General features: G+C 51.5%; 5 protein-coding genes across 5 annotated transcripts; 2 read left to right on the forward strand and 3 right to left on the reverse strand.

The window, feature by feature from the left end:
* Window positions 1–86: 86 nt before the first annotated feature.
* On the reverse strand, window positions 87–5,235 carry JCM6883_007595 (uncharacterized protein; the record flags this gene model as incomplete). Its single annotated transcript, XM_076628426.1, has 23 exons — window positions 87–191; window positions 255–308; window positions 376–403; window positions 463–489; window positions 553–596; window positions 665–791; window positions 860–912; window positions 975–1,523; window positions 1,596–1,694; window positions 1,760–2,063; window positions 2,138–2,318; window positions 2,387–2,482; window positions 2,550–2,602; window positions 2,662–2,770; window positions 2,847–3,064; window positions 3,124–3,477; window positions 3,547–3,646; window positions 3,704–3,753; window positions 3,811–3,901; window positions 3,965–4,042; window positions 4,117–4,494; window positions 4,561–4,694; window positions 4,757–5,235. 23 exons carry the CDS (start codon window positions 5,233–5,235, stop codon window positions 87–89), a joined length of 3,711 nt encoding a protein of 1,236 aa, XP_076491827.1.
* An 88-nt stretch (window positions 5,236–5,323) lies between these two features.
* APC2 (anaphase promoting complex subunit 2) lies at window positions 5,324–8,596 on the forward strand (the record flags this gene model as incomplete). The annotated part of the gene is made up of 16 exons (XM_076628427.1): window positions 5,324–5,407; window positions 5,481–5,622; window positions 5,683–5,747; window positions 5,805–5,905; window positions 5,967–6,413; window positions 6,478–6,544; window positions 6,612–6,811; window positions 6,883–7,052; window positions 7,113–7,252; window positions 7,331–7,453; window positions 7,517–7,605; window positions 7,676–7,845; window positions 7,919–8,098; window positions 8,183–8,238; window positions 8,318–8,350; window positions 8,426–8,596. The coding sequence occupies 16 exons, from the start codon at window positions 5,324–5,326 to the stop codon at window positions 8,594–8,596; spliced, it is 2,238 nt and encodes a 745-aa protein (XP_076491828.1).
* A 114-nt stretch (window positions 8,597–8,710) lies between these two features.
* On the reverse strand, window positions 8,711–10,201 carry JCM6883_007597 (lactonase family protein; the record flags this gene model as incomplete). Its single annotated transcript, XM_076628428.1, has 4 exons — window positions 8,711–9,096; window positions 9,247–9,476; window positions 9,604–9,977; window positions 10,064–10,201. 4 exons carry the CDS (start codon window positions 10,199–10,201, stop codon window positions 8,711–8,713), a joined length of 1,128 nt encoding a protein of 375 aa, XP_076491829.1.
* Window positions 10,202–11,989: 1,788 nt separating this feature from the next.
* JCM6883_007598 (uncharacterized protein) lies at window positions 11,990–13,232 on the reverse strand (the record flags this gene model as incomplete). The annotated part of the gene is made up of 4 exons (XM_076628429.1): window positions 11,990–12,766; window positions 12,832–12,939; window positions 13,003–13,099; window positions 13,162–13,232. 4 exons carry the CDS (start codon window positions 13,230–13,232, stop codon window positions 11,990–11,992), a joined length of 1,053 nt encoding a protein of 350 aa, XP_076491830.1.
* Window positions 13,233–13,379: 147 nt separating this feature from the next.
* BST1 (Bst1p) lies at window positions 13,380–16,850 on the forward strand (the record flags this gene model as incomplete). Its single annotated transcript, XM_076628430.1, has 6 exons — window positions 13,380–15,042; window positions 15,105–15,230; window positions 15,296–15,631; window positions 15,700–16,027; window positions 16,089–16,550; window positions 16,616–16,850. 6 exons carry the CDS (start codon window positions 13,380–13,382, stop codon window positions 16,848–16,850), a joined length of 3,150 nt encoding a protein of 1,049 aa, XP_076491831.1.
* Window positions 16,851–17,037: the final 187 nt, after the last annotated feature.

A 17,037-nucleotide genomic window follows, 5' to 3' on the forward strand; every position in this document is an offset into this window, starting at 1 on the left:
CACAAGTTGCGTGGCATGGAGAGAAAGGGAGGGAAAAGCAGTAACGAATTGTAAAGCAACAACAAAGTTCCGTCGAGGAACTGTTCCTAATCTGCGAAAATCAAAGCGAGATCCTCTGCGAGTTGCTTCTTGTCCTTTCCGGTTTTACCACCTAGGGCACCTTGAATGACTCTCGTCTTGCGTTCTTGCAGCTGTAGGGGGAGCGAGAGTCAGCTAAGTTACAGGTCGGACAGAGAGCAAGATTCCGAGCTCACAGCGATCATCTTCTCGTCGATCGTCTTGTTGACCAGGAAACGAGTAACATAGACCTAGCGAGGGGAGTGAGTATAATTAGCGACATATCGTCGGGTCTGGTAGAGGGGAAGAACGGCAAACTTCGCGAGTTTGACCGAATCGATGGATTCTGGATGAGGATCAAAGTCAGTTTCCAGAAGAGCATTGAGCGATGCAAGGCCCTCTTACCGATCGATAGCTTGAGACTCGACAGCGCTGTTCAAAAGGGGAAATGACGGTTAGTTCGTGATCGCGCAAAGGAAAGAAGAGCAAACTGACAAGTTCCACCAATAATCCATCAAATAGACATGATCAGCGGCGATCTACAACGACGGAGAGACGAAGTATCAGTACTTGACGAGTACGGAACGAATGGGAGAGAGTCACTGACGAGATTGAGTCCAACTCCACCTGCCTTGAGAGATGCGAGAAGGATGACTGAGTTTTCTGTTTTCGTAAACTTGCGAACGACACTTTGACGCGCGGCTTGAGTCATTGCCCCGTCGAGTCGAAGATTGCTGGGAATCAGCAGACGAAACATCGATGAGCGAAGGAGCTCTGGCGAGGACGAAGCGAGACGACGTACGTGAAGCCATCTCGATTCATGACCCTCTCGATCAAATCGAGGAAGCCAGTGAACTATGGGAACGAATCAGTATGTCAGCGACGCGAGAAACGAAGGGGAAAAGGCTCAAGCTCACCTGGGAGAAAACGACAGCTTTCAAGTTGGGATCTTTCGCTTTTGCAGCTTGTAACGATTTGACGAGAGCTTCGAGTTTCGTCGATGAGCGGAAATCACCCTTGGCCGAAAGAGCGCTCCTCGTCTTGGATGGTTTCACATCTTCATCTCCGCTGTCTCCCAATTCTCCCTCACTGTCGTCTCCCTTCTTCCTCTTCTCAGGACTCGGCATGAACTCGTCCGAAGCGTCCGAATTATCGTCATTATCTTCGTCTTCCGAGTCTGAGAGCGTAATCTCCTGAACTTTCGCCTTGCCCTTTCCTTTGCCGTTCGTCGAATTCGAAGTCGGTTTCTTTTCCTCCTCCTCCTCCTCCTCCTCATCGCTATCGAGGATCGTGAGCACTTCTCTCGAACTCGAAGATCCAGGAGAAGAAGCAAGAGTGTCGACCGAATAGAAAGGTTTCTTGGCTTTGGCGAGTTGCGAGTTGGGAGGTTTCGATCCATCGGCGTTCTGTAGATCCGAGATTTCGCGTTCGGTGAGAGGTCCAGACGAGCAAGCGGGGCAGCGAGGCTATCGGACAAGGCGAGTGAGTCGAGATTCGTCGACAGGCTGACGAGATCGAACGTGAAAAGGACTACTCACCTCTTGGCCATTCTCCTGAGCGTCGAGCAAGTGACTCAACACGCATCCTTTACATCCCGAATGTCCACAGCGAGGGATAAAGACTGGAATCTCGATAGGCTGCAAAGGAAGAGATGGATCGAGTCAGTTCTCACTCATGCAGTCAATCCAAGAGGATCACTTACCTCGAGACATAGCATGCATTCGCTGTCATCTTCGACGACATCTCCTTCTTCTTTCGGTTCGAGCAAGCCTTCAAGCACCTCGTCGCCGAACGAGCCATCTTTCGCAGCCGAATATTTCTCGATCATTTTCTGAATCGTGTAGTCGTCCATGTTGGCCGTAGCGAGTTCGAGATCGCTGACGTCGGCGTTCTTGCGTGGTTTGCCTTGAGCGGCGAGGTTCTCCTTCAAACGTTTGAGAACGAGAGTCGGATGAAGCACGGCTTGACGAAGTCGCATCAAAATCGAGAAGATTGCAGTGACGTTTCTGATTGACACAGTCAGATGAAAGCGCAGTGAGTCGAATGAATTCATATTAGTACTGAGAGAGCGAAGACTCACTGAAGGACGCTTCCTTCTTTCGCGTATCCGAGGAATTTGCTTTTCGCGTTTCGGTAAAGAGCTTCGTAGATCTCGCGTTCCTCCTTCGAGAAGTCGAGGTGAACGATGTCGATGTTCTTGTCCGGGAGAGTAACGATCGGTTTTCCGTCTTTGTCTTTCATCTTCTTCTCTCGTCGCAAGACTGAACGCACGGGATAGGCTGGGTCAACAGTGACTCGATGAAGGGAGCCGGGAGAGAGGATGACGTACGAATCGACTCGAGAATGACTTGAATGACCTCGATCGCTCGAGGATCTTTGTTCTGAAACGGAACCGTAACGAAAGTTTTGAAGAACGAGAAGTTGCCTGCCAATTGCGCAATGTAGCGTCAGCACCGCCGGTACCAGTCGAAGAAGTTAACGCCGTGACTCACCCCATGGTTCGAGCTGGATGAAGTGAAGAAGCGAATACAAATCCTCGAGTCGACTACAGCACACGAGAATCGATCAGTAACAGCTCAACAATGGCACTCGACGCGGACATACTTGACAATCGGAGTTCCCGTCAGAGCCCATCTCCTCGCACCTTTGAGAGCATAACTAGCTTTCGCGTTAAGAGTCGTCCTGGATTTGATGAGATGAGCCTCGTCGAGTACTGTCGTGCTCGATAACGATAGTCAGAGCCGTCTTCCTCAGTCTCCTTTATATTGATGGGGAAGAGTGACACTCACCGATCCTGAACCATTCAATCGCAAAGAGACCTCTAGGCTTTTTCTTCTTACTTTTCGACTTGTCTTTCTCCTCCTTCCCTTTGCCTTTCGCCTTTCCCTTATCAGCAGCATCATTCCCTTTTCCCTTGTCATCCTTCTTCGCGGCGGCAGCCTTCGAGTTCTCCTTTTCTTCCGCGGCCAATCCACTCGTCTTGAAATCCGAACAGAGAATTCCGTAACTGTGGGCGAATCAGAAAGATTTAGTCATGGACACTGGACTAGATCTCAGGAGGCTCACCTAGTGACGACTACATCGACTCCACTTTCAATCTCTTCCTGCAATCCTTTCGCCGAGCTTCTTCCCGCACCGTAGTACATCAAGACCCTCAATCCTCCTTTCTCTTTGCTGCTCCTCTCCAACTCGTCACACCATTGACTCAACAATGTCATCGGAGCGACTACTAGGGTAGCTCGAGGTTTCCCGGGTTTCAAAGGAGGTTTCGAAGATGCTTGACTTTTCGATTTCGAGAGTCGAGATTGGGTTTGGAGGATGAATCGAGGTTTCTTCGCGACGGGTTGTTCGGAAGCGTCTGACTCTGCGTCGGAAACACCGGAAGAAGGATCGGAATTCCAGGGCGTGATCGTGTGAATCCTGTGAGATTGTACCAACGATCGAGGGTCGGTTTTCTCTTCGCGTCAAACGGTCATCGAGCAGACTCACAAGGAAGCGACCATAATCGTCTTTCCTAGACCCATTTCATCTGCTAGAATGCCTCCTCGGCACTTTGTGGAAGCTTGTGGAAATTCGAGCGAGAGTTCACCTATCGAAATCCAATTCGTCAGATCAAGTCGAGAGAATGCAGCAGAGTTTGGCTCACCAGAGTAAGGGTTGTAGTAGAAAGCGTCTACGCTGTTCGGAAAGTTGTACCTGTAGGCCGAATCGTCCGTAAGTCATCGAAACTCGAGATGCAGTGAGCGAACTCACTTTTCCCAAAGAGGGTGCATCGAGAGACTCTTTCTGGCTTCTTCCTCCCCGGTTTCCATTGATGACATCCATTTGAGAGCTTGCTTTTGATCTGCGTCAGAGCCGAATATCGATCAGTGAGAGAATTGAGGAGTAGGAGAGAGAAGTGACTAACATCCTCGTAGATTGAGCGAGAACGAATCAGGAGGATCTCGTTCTGGTAAAGTTGCATCGTTCTTCGTAGCTTTCGAGTCTGTCAAGGTTAACAGAGTGAGAGGGATTAGCTTGAGTCTCTCGATTAGATAGGAAGCGGATTCGAAAGCTCACAGACCAGATTCAATTGAATCTCGTTCATTTCGTCTTCTTCTTCCTCATCACCGCCTCCCGCTTTCTTCTTCTCCATTCTTTCCAACAACGCTCGCTTGCTCTGACTTCCGCTCGGCATCGAAGACGAATTCGTTCCCTCAGGTCCATTTCCCAATCCATCCAGAACTGGCTGTAGATTCGTCTTGTCGAAGAGTTTGTTCAACGCAGATTTGCGTTCTCGAAGTAGTTTCTCTCGATCGGTTTCGCGGAGGTCGTCAACGAAGTTCTTCTTCGTCGCAATCGAAGTGAGGTGGGAGATGGGTTCGGGCGCGGAGAGGTTCGGGTTCGTGAAGGCTGTCTTGGCGATCGAGATGGGCAAGACGAGGCTCATATCCTGACCTGCGAAGCGAAGGAGAGTCCAGGTCAGATTCTTTGTCATTCAAGGAAAAGACAACAGCGACTAACCGGATCGGAATTTGACTGGAATCTCGGCTGCGAAACCAGTCACCTCGAGTAGATCGTGGTCCATCAATCTAGCTAACCAGGCAGCATCGCTCTTTCCAATTCTACCGATATCGATTCCTTTCGAGTTTTGAAACCTGAACGAATTGGGGGAGCTCGTATCAGCTCGGTTCGCAGATTCGATACTCGTCCAACTCACCTAACAACGTCGTTCTCTAGCTTCTTCGCAGCCGCGGCAGACTTCTTCCCTTCTGCTATCGAAGCGATCGAAGGTTTCACTCTGTACAATTTGATCGGATCCCCGTTCTTGAGACTGACAAAGGTCGAAGCTGAAGCTACCGCGTATCCCTTGACGATGACGTCTCCGAAGTATTTCGCTCGCCAGGAGTCTTGTGAACTTGCGAGAAGAGGTTTCGAGGGGGAACGAGGAGCTGGAGTGTCTTCATCGTCGAGTTCCATCACTTCGATCGCTTCTGTGCGTTTCGTACCGCTTCCTGAAGCTACTGGCTTGTGTTCTGATTCAGTTGGAGGTCCTGCGAGAGGGAGAGAGGGAGCTGGTTCATCTTGATCTTCATCTTGAGAGGATGAGAAGAATCGAGGGCGTTTCGCTGGAGGAGGTTGCTCTTCTTGCTCTGTCTCTTGTGGAGTCTCTTCTCTGAATAGTGGGACGTCGCTCATGGCGAGATCAAGGTGTAGCTAGAGAGAAGAGAGAGCGAACGCGAATCTCTCGACTCTTACCCTTCACGTCCACGATCTTGCCTGCCGTATGGAGCTAGACATACTCGCAGCATGGCAGAACACGAAACGCGACCTCAATAAGCCTACGAATCGAATCAGCGAACTGTCTGAGGTGAGTTTACCTTTCGCTCAACTTGACCTTGCCCTGATTAGGCTGACTGTCTTGCGAGGGATGAACACGCTAGGCATGGGCTATTGCTACTGAGTTCATAGATCCGAGAACAGTCGCGGCTCAAGAGAGGCTCGATCCTTCTCCCCAAGTTGTCAACGCGATCAAATGTCTTGAAGGAGCAGGGATGATGAATGAGCTACTCGATGATTACCTTGGTGAGTCTTCGATGTGCCTCTGTGCGCGAAGTCGATAGGAGCTGATTCCGTGAGTTGCAGATTCTCTCCGAAAATCATTCAACCTCGTCGAATCCCAAGTGGTCGCTCATCTCGACCAATTCGAGGTACGTACCGATCACTTTCGTGGGGCTCAGCAACTGATAGACATCCAAATGACGTAGGCGGTCGACGGGGAAGCGAAATTCACGACAATGCTCGGACTTTTGCACTCGATTGGAGCCGCGATCAAACGTTGGCAACAACCGATCACCCTCTTCTGGCCGTGCGTAATCAGAGAGTCACGATACGGTTACTTGGCTGACCTCGCCTCCATCTTCGTACAGGACGAGCGCTCCGCTCACCTCGTATCGCAAAACTTTCCTCTCTTCCCTTTACTACCTCCTCCCGCCTCGTTTCGCTCCCGCTCTCCAATCTTTCCTCCGTGTCCTCCTCTCGTTCCCGAACCCTACAGCCTCAGCTCCTCCAGACTATCCTCTCGCGTTCCCAACTCTGATTACGCTTCTAAATCGATACGATCCACTTCTATTCGCCCTCATCTACGAAGAGATCGAAACTCGGACGATCGAGACCTGTCGAGGCAAGTATCGAGAGAAACAACTCGAGGGACTCCTGAAGTGGTTAACTGGCGGAGGGGGAGAGGGAGTAATGGGATGGGTTACTGGAATTTACGAAGGGAATCTCGAGGGAGGCAACGAAGAAGCGAAGAAGTTCTTGAAGCCGACGTTCAGCCGGTTCGAGTATCATGTTCACAAAGTGTTGTGTCAGTTGAGGTACGTCTTCACCCCAATGTCTGACGATAGAACGCCAAACTCATGTTTAATCTCGTTTTGCCAGAACGACGGAATTATTCGACATCATCCTCGACTATCCTCATTCGAAACCTGCTCTCGACGATCTGAAAGTAAGTATATCGCGCACAACTGTCGTCTTGCCGCCGCTCGCCTGACCATCCCTGTTGTGCATCGCAGCTCTGTCTCGTCAAAACCGATCAACGATCCCTTCTCGTCTCTCGACTGCGACAGCAACTCGACCTTCGACTGCTACATCCCGGTACAGATACGAAAGACATCATCACGCTATACATCTCGACGATCAGGTGTTTGAGGATCGTCGATCCACCGGGAGTTTTGCTCAGTCGAGTGACTGATCCGATTCGGCGATATCTGAGGTTAGCAGAAGCTTCTCACGCTCGACAATGTGAGCGAAGTGTGAACCTGACATTGTATGTTCTGTGGACAGAGCAAGGAAAGATACGATCAGATGCATCGTTTCTTCGCTGATCGAAGAAGGAAATCCACTCTTCGAAGAGCTCACGACAAGCGACGCCAAGTTAGTCAGCGATTCGAAAGATGAAGCCGAGAACTACACGGACCAGAAATGGTTACCAGATCCTGCCGACGCTCCTCCGGGTCAGCTTCTCCTGACTTTAACCATGTTGAACGCTCGGCTGACGCACGTCGAGGATGTAGAGTTCCGCAAGTCACGAGGTGCAGACGTGATTCAACTGTTGGTGAGTATCTACGATACGAAGGAAGTATTCGTCAAAGAGTTGCAAGTCTTGCTCGCGCAACGATTGCTCCTCATTCGAGATTACTCGTTCGAGAAGGAGGTCAGTGGCAGCTTTCGACATTTTCACCTTCTACCTTCTCCAAGTAGGAATGCTAATGTGATAAGCGGTCGTTGACAGATCAAGAACGTCGCGGTTTTGAAAGGTCGATTCGGAGAACAATCTTTACAAGGTTGCGATGTCATGCTGAAAGATCTCGAAGATTCTCGGAAGATCGATCAAGGAGTCCACGATGCCGCACCTGTATGCTCTTCTCTCCTTTCGAACCCGTGAATCTCGTACGCTGACGGGGTTCTTCGCTTGTAGAATCTACCGTTGCATGCGACTGTCGTTTCTCGTCTCTTCTGGCCTTCTTTCCAGTCGGCTCCTTTGAAGCTCCCCGGTCAGATCGGACGGTAAGCTCTCGCCAATCCTCTTTCGACAGAGTCGTGAACGGAGTCGAGCTGACTTCGTTCTCTCTGACAGAGTTCAATCCGCCTACGATCGATCGTTCTCAAAGCTCAAAGCCGACAAGAAGCTGAAATGGCTACCGCAATTGGGTAACGTCAACATGACGATCGAGCTGAAAGATAGGAGCGTTACGGTCGATGCGACGCCGGTTCAAGCTGCCGTGATTGAAATGTTCGACAAACAAAGTAAGCCATCTCTCGCTCCACTGCGTCGACTGCCAGCCGCCGGTACTCAAGGCAGTCCCGGTGATCCGAACAGATACTTGGACTCCCGAGGCTCTTCAAACCGACCTGAAACTCTCCGACCTCGCAACCGTTCGAAACGCTCTTTTCTTCTGGAACAATCTCGGAGTCGTCAAGAGTTTGCCGGACGATCAATGGCAGCTGGCGGAAGAGCAAGGGCAGGAAACCGCGGAAGAATCCGAGCAGGTTGCGCATGGTCAGTCTCTTGTTTTCCGGCTCGCTTTCGCGTCTCTGTGTCGACTGCCGGGGACGAGCTCACATCGCCAACTCTCTCGCACAGTCATCGAAGAGGAGAAAGAAGCAGTACAGAGTGTCGAAGAGCAAGGTGTAGCTCAGGTGAGATCAACGCCAATCTTGTTTTTGTCGTTCTCGTGGGCGAGCAAACTGATCGCTTTTCGGTCACCCTCGTACGAAGATGCGTGTCTTCTGGCAGTACATCCAGGGAATGGTCAGTCGCGGTCTCTCCTTACCGGTCCCGAGCACTCTGTTTCTCATTGAGCTAACCTCGTCTCTTTTGTCACAGCTCACGAATTTGGGTACTCTACCGATCGCTCGTATCCACTCAACACTGAACATGCTCGCCCCAGGGTACAAGGGAAAGACCACGGACGAGCTCAAAGCATTACTAGAAGCGGTAGAAGCCGAGGGATTAGTGAGGAAGACTCCGTCGGGTTCTTGGAAGATTGTGAAATGATCACTCGACAGTCGCGTTACTCGAACGTTGTCTCAGCAGCTCCTGGAGAGAGCGAGAGAGCTCGGGAGAGACTCGATAGTAAAGCGGCGGTTTTCGTTTTCAGACTCTGAACTCCTAAAGCCAAACGGCAGTCGCGGCTCCAACAACTTTCTGATCTCCTCCATACTCCAACTTCGTCCTTGCCACTTCCGTGATCTTCTTTCCATCGAATGCCAAAATGAAAACCAATCCTTCTTCGCTATCCGTCAGAGCTAGATACTCGATTCCTTCCTCGTTGTACTCTCCCGGTGCCGGTTGGACGGCGTTCGCCCATCCTCCTGAGGTTGCCGTTTCGTAGAGAGTGATTGGCGAGTCGGACGTCGGTAAACCTTCCGCCGAGAGTTCGTAAACTGCAACCCATCCTTTCGTCGCCGGTTCAAGACCTCGAGTTGAGCAGTAGAGATACTTTTGAGAGGGCGAGACTCGAACTTCGTCGGCCCAGTACCGAGTAGGAGAATCATCTGCGCGAGATGTCGAAATATCAGTTCGTATTCGGGCCCTTCCTTCTTTCGCGTGACTTTCGAGCGTAGACGAGGAAGCTCGATCGCCCAACGACCTCCAACGTCTGTCGGTTGTAGCTCGATGGAGATGGCGAGAAAGCGCTAGCTCACCTTGAGGGATGATTTTGACACCTTGAACCCAAGTCAATTTTCCGTGTTCTCGATCGACCCTGAAGACATCGACCATGCTCGAATGCTCTTGAAGGGAGTAAACATAGTCCCCGTTCGGATGAGGCGTGACATGTCGAGGTCCATCGTTCGATCGAGGAGCAATGTTCTTTTCCGTCAAAGCGAGCGATCCATCGTCGTTGACTCGGAACACAAAAACGGCGTTCCTTCCGCTATGATGAGACGAAGAGTATCAGTACTCGAAGTTGGGGATCACTCGCTTAGTAATCGGAGCGAGTCATAACGGATGAAAGAGAGGTTTGCTGTGAAGATCCGAGAAAAAGTGAGATGAAAGCTCACATGTCTGCGGCGTAGGCTAGTTTCCCATCCGGCGAGAGATCAAACGAATGAGACCCATGTCTCAATCCACCGAAGTCCATCACTCCACCATCGTCCTTCTGCCTCGTTTCTCCGACGAAATCCAATTTTTGCAACTCTTTTCCCTCTCGAAACGCTCCTGTGTCCTGATCAATCTCGAAGACTTCTCCGGTCGGACCACCAGCCGAATACGCTGTCGCTGCTGATACGCAGACGTAGCCTGATCTTGCCGCGGTTCGAACAGAGTTGATGGGAGAAACGGTCGGAGGGGAAGTAGAAGAAGCCGGGTTGATTCGATACGAAGCGAGACCTGGAGGTTCCGTCCAACTCGTAGCGTAGAGACGATCTTTCGCTTCCTACCGGCGGCGGAGAAAGCGTAGAAAGCAGGAGAATGATCACTCAGCATAATTCAAACGAGTCAATAATGATCGATTGTACTCACGTTCAGAGCTAGCCAACTGTGAGGAGCTTGTCCATCGTTCTGCGCTACGATTTGGAGAGTCTTTGCCGAGGAGTCGAATGCGAGAGTAGCGATCAAGTTTGTGTTGAAAGTGCCGACGAGGAGGTGATGAATCGGCATCTCTGTCGTGGGAACGCAGAAGTTGAAGTGAGATTTGGCGTCTGAATGACTAGGGTTCGGAGGAGGGAAGGAAGAAGCGAAGAGAGAAAGAACTTGTTTCTTGATCTCCGAAACTGACTCCTTCTCCCATTCCGGCTTTCGGTGGGCATACACTCACTTGGAATTGATCGGACCCTCCAAGCAGCGGTCGTATAGCGAAAGCGTAGGAGAAGAGACCGGAACTCGAATTGAGCTTTGTTTCGAATAGAACTCGAAGTCTCTCGCTCGCCTAATGTACAGACGCTGCACGACGCAATACAGTCTCGGAGGAGAGTTGGTTCAATGACACGCACATGGTTTAGCTATGGAATAGGAATGAAAAGCAACGGAAAGTCTCAAAATCAGAACCTCCACGTTTCCTGTGCCAACCTTTGACCATAGATCGAGCGTTTGCGGTGAGAGAGAGCGTATGAAGGTTCGACATGGTGGGCTTGAGGTCGCGGCGCATGGAAAGTGAACGTGGCGGAGTGGAACAAATCGAGATTCGTTCCTGTATTCAAGGAATGAGGTGGCTTTAAGCTAGGCTTCGGTGCGTAATAGCCGAAAGGAAGTTGCTGCGCAGGAAGCTAGGTCAGAGCAGCAGGGAAATGGACGAATTGAGGGAAATTTCGAACGAACGAGCGGGTCGTGAGCTGTCCAAGGTCTGAATTCCCCGTCTGCTTCTTGCACGATCGACGAGACTACGATTGCGGTGTAACTACCGATCGTGATCTCGCAGTAAGAAATCGACAGAGAATCCGGATCTCCTCGTTCAATGCGAGTTTTCGGACCTTGGTCACCCTTGAAACTCCGACTTTCTTCATCCCAAACAATCTGTACCCACCTCGCCTCATGCCCCGATGCTGACATTCAAGCACGCGATGTTAGCTGACGTCGAAAGGCGCGGAAGAGTCAGAGAAAGCCTCACTGAGCTCTAATTCAAAATTGAAACCCCAAGACGCAAACGACGCGCGCGGGATCGAGCGCGGCTGCGTCTTAGCTGTCAAGTATCGTGGTAGCGCGACAAGCCAGGCATTGTCGGGTGTAAATGGGTTCCATAAAACGTCCGACGCAGTACCGCGGCGAGTGAAGAGTTCGATTGGATTCTTCAATGTTTTGTATCGTCCTTTTCCAGAGGAGACCGGCCAGGCTGTTGCCGCGACCCCCGGAGCGAGGTACAAATCGCACACTTTCGCCTCCGAATCTGTTCGACCGAGCCAACGTGAGGTGGCGTCAGTGCTCGGATAGATCTGCTCGACACCTGCAACTTTTTGGAGGAAGCTCACTTGACATTTGTCCGACGCAGATTGGTGGCTCGAGATTGAAGTAACCGAGCGTCGAATGGTCGGCAATCGATTTCTGAGCGTCTAGGTTGAGGGAAAGAAGGCAGTAATGCACGGCTCGGCTGTGAGCCTCATGGAGCTGTCCCTGGAGAGTGAGAAAAAAAAGTCACTCGGGGCCGTCGAGTTAGATATGACCAGCGAAATGAAAAAGCGTACCGATAGTTCACGGTGTTCCGGTTTAAGATCCGGTTTAACGAGATGAGGAAAAATGCTTGCCATCGACGATCTGACGAGAGCGAACGAAGGAGGAACGAAGGATAGCGAAGGGAACAAAAAGGGAAGACCAGATGAGTACAACAAAGATCGCTACCGCGTCGAGAGGGCCCAGCTGAATCGACGGACTGTGCACGTACGTACGGTACAGGTCCTCATCTCCTTCGCAGTGGAAAACGTGGGCTAACGTCGTCCCCGGTTCCGCCGTATTTTCTTACTTCTTCGACTTGTGCCTTCTTTGCCCCTCTCCCCGCTGTAACCAATGCAGATCCTCCTCGCTGATCCGGGCGATGTTCCCTTTTTCACTCTTCGCGAATCGACTCCTCGCAACTTCGTAAGTCGGTTTCTTGTTCCCGTTGACATGCACCTCGACGATCGGAGCGATCTCGAGTGATTCCGCTGCTCGTCGACGCAAAAGTCGACCGGTAATTTGCTTCGGATTGTGCCATTTCGTGTTTCGAGAAGTTGGGCTCGACGTCCTCCTTTCCGAATCTCGAACAATGGGACGAGCGGTTTTCGCTGGTACCGGGTGTCGATTTGAGCGTTGCTCGAGAGTCTGGAGTCGTTTTGGAGGAAGAGGTCGAGAGGAAGTCGGAACTCGAGCTTTCGCTTCGAGGAGAGCAAGTCGGCTTTGTCCCTTTTCGAGGTCGACGAATTCCATCCCGTTTTCGAAGGTCTCGAGTATCCGTTTCGCTCCACCTAGATCTGTGACTTCCTTGCCGTCCTTGTACAGCTGAAGAGCGACGGGAGCTCGAATTTTGCCCGTCTGCAGATTCCACCATCTCCGCTTGATCGCTCTGATTCGTTCCGGTTTCAGCGGACCGAGTAGTCTAGCTTCTTCGGTCGTAAGATCGGCACGTTCGGGCATTGTCGGAGGTTTGACGAGCTGAGAAGGGGAAGGAGGACGGGAAGTATGCGAAATCGAGGAACCGACGAGTGCAGCGAGAGGAGGGGAAAAGGTGTGATTTTGTTGGTCGCGGAGTAGGAAAGGCTGTAGGGTTGACGGATTTGTCTTAGCGGTGGCTAGAAAGGGAATAAAGAGAAAGCTTGACGAACTGCGAGAGAAGCATGTTTCTCCGGCCCTCGAAGTCCATGAGCGGTCTCGAAGATGCGAGTCAGAGCATGCAGGTATCCGTCGTTCGCCGCTTGTAGCTGACGTAGTAGCTGTGAACGCGTGACCAGTCAGCTTGTCTCTCTGCGACAGAGAGGGAAGGGAGTAAGACGAACCTGCTGAGCTTTCTTCGTTCTTCTCGCTGCTCGTAAAGCCGAAGCTTCGACTTGTATCTCTCTGAAAGCGGTACGTATGCGATCGCGGTAGTAAGTGCTGTTGTGACGGAAGTGTTCAGTGAACGGAAAAGAGAGAGAGCGAAATACAGCACGACGGACCTCGCTGTGTGGTCCGGAAGGCGCCTAGCTTCTTGTAGAAGATTTCGGTACAGTCTGGTACCGAGTAACATTGAGACTGGAGGTCGGGGTCGGAAAGTTGAGATAGAGTAGAAGCGAAGAGATGAAACCGACTTTCTCCTCTACCTCTACACCCTAACGATCGTTAAATACGGCCCGGGCATCCAAGAACGCCAGAGTACCGATCAGGCGGCAAGGGGATGGCCTACTCGAACTCGACTTCCCTTCCTCGTTTCAATCGACTCGTCCTCCTCCTCTTCTCCCTCAGTTCGGCTGTACTCTACCTCGGATACACAGGATATGAAGCTACAAGGCCTCGCTACCCAGCCGGATCGTTACCGCCAGATGCAAGGGGTGGAGGAGCGGGAGCCTGTCGGATGACTTTCATGTCTCCCTCGTATTTTCACCTTGCCGGCTTTAACAAGAACGAGACGCGGTTAGGGAATGGTCCATGGGGCCTGTATCTCTATAGAGAAGCAGGATGGGATCAAGATCCGATACAAGAGGATGGGAGAGGAGGGGAAAAGGTCGTTCTGAACGGAACTCCCGTGCTTTTCGTACCGGGTAACGCGGGAAGTTTCAAGCAAGTAAGGAGTCTCGCTAGTACGGCGACACGGATGTTCTGGGAGCTACCTGGGATGAAGCGGGAAGGAGCAGAATGGATCCGAGAAGGAGGAGGAGGAGGTTCGACGAGTCTCGATTTCTTCACTTTGGATTTTAACGACGACTTTTCCGCCTTCCACGGCCAAACCCTCTTCGATCAAGCGGAGTACACTGCCGATGCTATACGCTACGTCCTCAGTCTCTACAAGGGGCAAACACAGCCCGGACCAGACCCAACTTCGGTAATTCTCGTCGCTCACTCGATGGGAGGAATCGTCGCTCGAGCCGTCTTCCTCGACTCACGTTACCAGTCAAAGTCCATCTCGACACTCGTCACTTTTGCCACTCCTCATCTCCTTCCTCCCGTTACCGTCGACTCAGGTGTCGACCACTTTTACTCCTCGATCAATCGATACTGGAGCAAAGCCTACTCGATCTCGGCACCTCCGGCCGCGTTTCAAGAGCTCGCAGAAGTCGTCACGATCTCGATCAGTGGAGGAATCTCGGACGAAATGATCGCCTCCGAAACAGCTTCCCTCTCTTCCCTCGTTCCAGCCGACGGATCGAATGGTTTCGCCGTATCGACTACATCGATCCCGGGAGTTCAAACGCCAATGGATCATCTCGCGATCCTTTGGTGCCAGCAATTGATGCAAGTCGTTGCGAACTCGCTCCTCTCCATCGTTGACTCTCGGCACCCTAGCAAAGTCGTCTCGCGTCAAGAACGAATCAATGTCTTCAACTCGCGACTTCTCGGAGCGATCGAACGCAAGGACCTGGCGTTGGAGATCGGTCAACGTTTCACTCTCGAAAGTATCGAACGAGGAAACCCTTCGAATCGACTCGGACTCAATGAGCGACTCACGGTTCGTCCGGGAGGAGGAGGAGGACGTATCACGTATCTTTTACCAGTTCCATCTTCGAAGATCGATCAACAGTTCTCATTATTGACTTCGGCGGACGTTGGATTCGAAAAGGTCGTTCAAGTTCACGGTTGTTCGGGATCAGAAGGCGTCGAATGTTCACCGCCGTCCTCGGAAAACGTCAGCATCTTGCCCGCTTCACCCCACAACGTCGACTCTCCGGTTCTCCCGGCAGCAGTTGGCGATGAAACGATGAACCTCGTCACCTTTGAAACTCAGGCGCTCGCTCGGTTCAGTCATATCGCTGTTGTCGTCACACCCGGCCCGACAACGTGGGTCGTAGCTGAGTTCACAGAAGAGGCCGAGCAAGGTCGAGTCGTTGACCGAGGACTCCTTTGTTAGTTCCCTTGAAAGTCTCGTTTATCCGAGTCTCGCTGACTGTCTGAGTCTCTCTCTCAGATCTGCTCCTAACTGGTTATCAAGGCGAGATCGACTCGAAGTCAATGATCTCGGAAGTTCGCCTGCCGATGCTCGACACTTCCCTTCTCACGCTGAAGCTCAGGATAGATCGCAATTCTTGCCGAGGTGCGTCATGACCACTCCTCTAGTCAGTCGTCCTTGCTGATTGATCTGTGGGCTTCGCATCACAGAGAAAGACTCGTTATTCGCTCCTCTCCTTCGCCAATACTCGACCAGTCTACACGAATCAAAGTTCTATCCCAACGTCCGAAGGGCTTCTCTCTACACTCACGCATTTGGTCCCTATCTCCCTCGTTCATCGCCGAATCCCGGTGCTCGCCTTCAGTTCTTCCTCGATCCAACTTGCTCGACAAATGGCGAAAATCAGCTCACTTTCGAGGTGACTGTCGATGTTCTCAAGACGATCGGGAATCTCTTCGTGAGGTACAGGATGGCACTCGTGACGATTCCTGCGGCGTTAACCGTGTTGATCGTTGCGATTCAAGTTCGAGAGTACAATTCGGGTCGTGAGTTTGAGCTCGGGATTCTCACACGGGTCGAACGAGCTGACCGACTGTTTCGCTCTGTCTGACAGATTCGTTTCCTTCGTTCGATACTGCCCTCGCTGTCTTCGCACGCCAATATCTCTTACCTTTACTCGGTCTCCTTCTCGGACTCGGATATCTCCAAACGCTTCTTCTCGGTGGCGATGCCTCTTCCGCCACAGGTTCTTCGACCTGGATTCGCGATGCTTTACTCGGTACCGCAGGAGCGTTTTGGGCTCCCTTCCTTCCACTCTTACTCCTCGCGAGCTTCGCAGTCCTCGTCCTCGAGTACCTGGCACTATCATCGCTCGTCAACGTCATCTCCTGGACAGCAAGAGCACTAGCGAGGAAGAGTCGAGTCGCAAACTCTCTATTCTCGTAAGCCCTCCTCTGGACGAAATCACTTGGTCTCGCCACTGACTATACCGTACGTCTTTAGCGCTGAAGCGAATTCAGCTCATCTGTCTCCCCTTCAACGAACGACCGCGATCGCCTTCCTCCTCCTCTTTACCATTTTCTTCGCTCCTTGCCAATTCGCCTATCTCGTTCTCTTCCCCATCCACCTCCTGACGACAGTCCGTCTCCTTGTATCGATCCAACCAGACTCGGAATACGTCAAAGTCGAACAGCCAGACGAAGACTCGCCATGCCAAGTCTCTCCATCAACGAGCGACACCGACGTTTGGGATCAATTCAACTTCTCCTTTTCCATCCTGTTCCTTCTCCTCTCCCTTCTACCTCTCAACGCGCTCATCCTCGTCGTCTGGGTTCGGAACCTCGCCGTAGGATGGTTCGCTCCTTTCTCGTCAGATCATCAAGTCTTGTCGATCGTAGGATTCCTCGCTCTCGTCGAATCTTTACATTCTGGCAAGATGTTGCCGCGAACGAATCAATCGAGTTGGTACGCTTCTTCCCGTCGTTCAAGCTCTTCTCAATTGAGCTCACCCTGAGGTGTCTGTTAATCAGGATATCTCGCATCACTTTCGTGCTTGGACTCATCTCCGCCTCTTATTCGCTGATCTACGGAATTCGGACTGCATACCGACTACTCACCCTCGCCAACATCTTCTGCGGATGGTTAGCTTTCCTGATGAACGGAGGTCGATTCCTTTCTTTCCTCGATCGAGCAGAACCTACGAAAGAAGGATTGAAGGATGAGCCATCTCGGAAGGTGGCGACGACCGCAAGAAGCGCAGAATAAATAGATCTAGCTTGTCGCCTCAACTGTTGTAACACTATTTACTCTCTGTTGGCAAGAGAGCTGTCTCTCAAATCAAATCGAGAGAAATGAGGTTTTCGATCTAGCTGCAACGAGTCTATAGCACAAATAAGAAATCGAGATGTACTAGTACAGGGGAGGGTGAGATGAGAGAGTAGCAACAGGATAG

Source organism: Sporobolomyces salmoneus, assembly GCF_050403485.1.
Source record: "Sporobolomyces salmoneus JCM6883 DNA, S_salmoneus_JCM6883_v1_ctg1, whole genome shotgun sequence".
In the NCBI taxonomy this organism is placed as follows: domain Eukaryota; kingdom Fungi; phylum Basidiomycota; class Microbotryomycetes; order Sporidiobolales; family Sporidiobolaceae; genus Sporobolomyces; species Sporobolomyces salmoneus.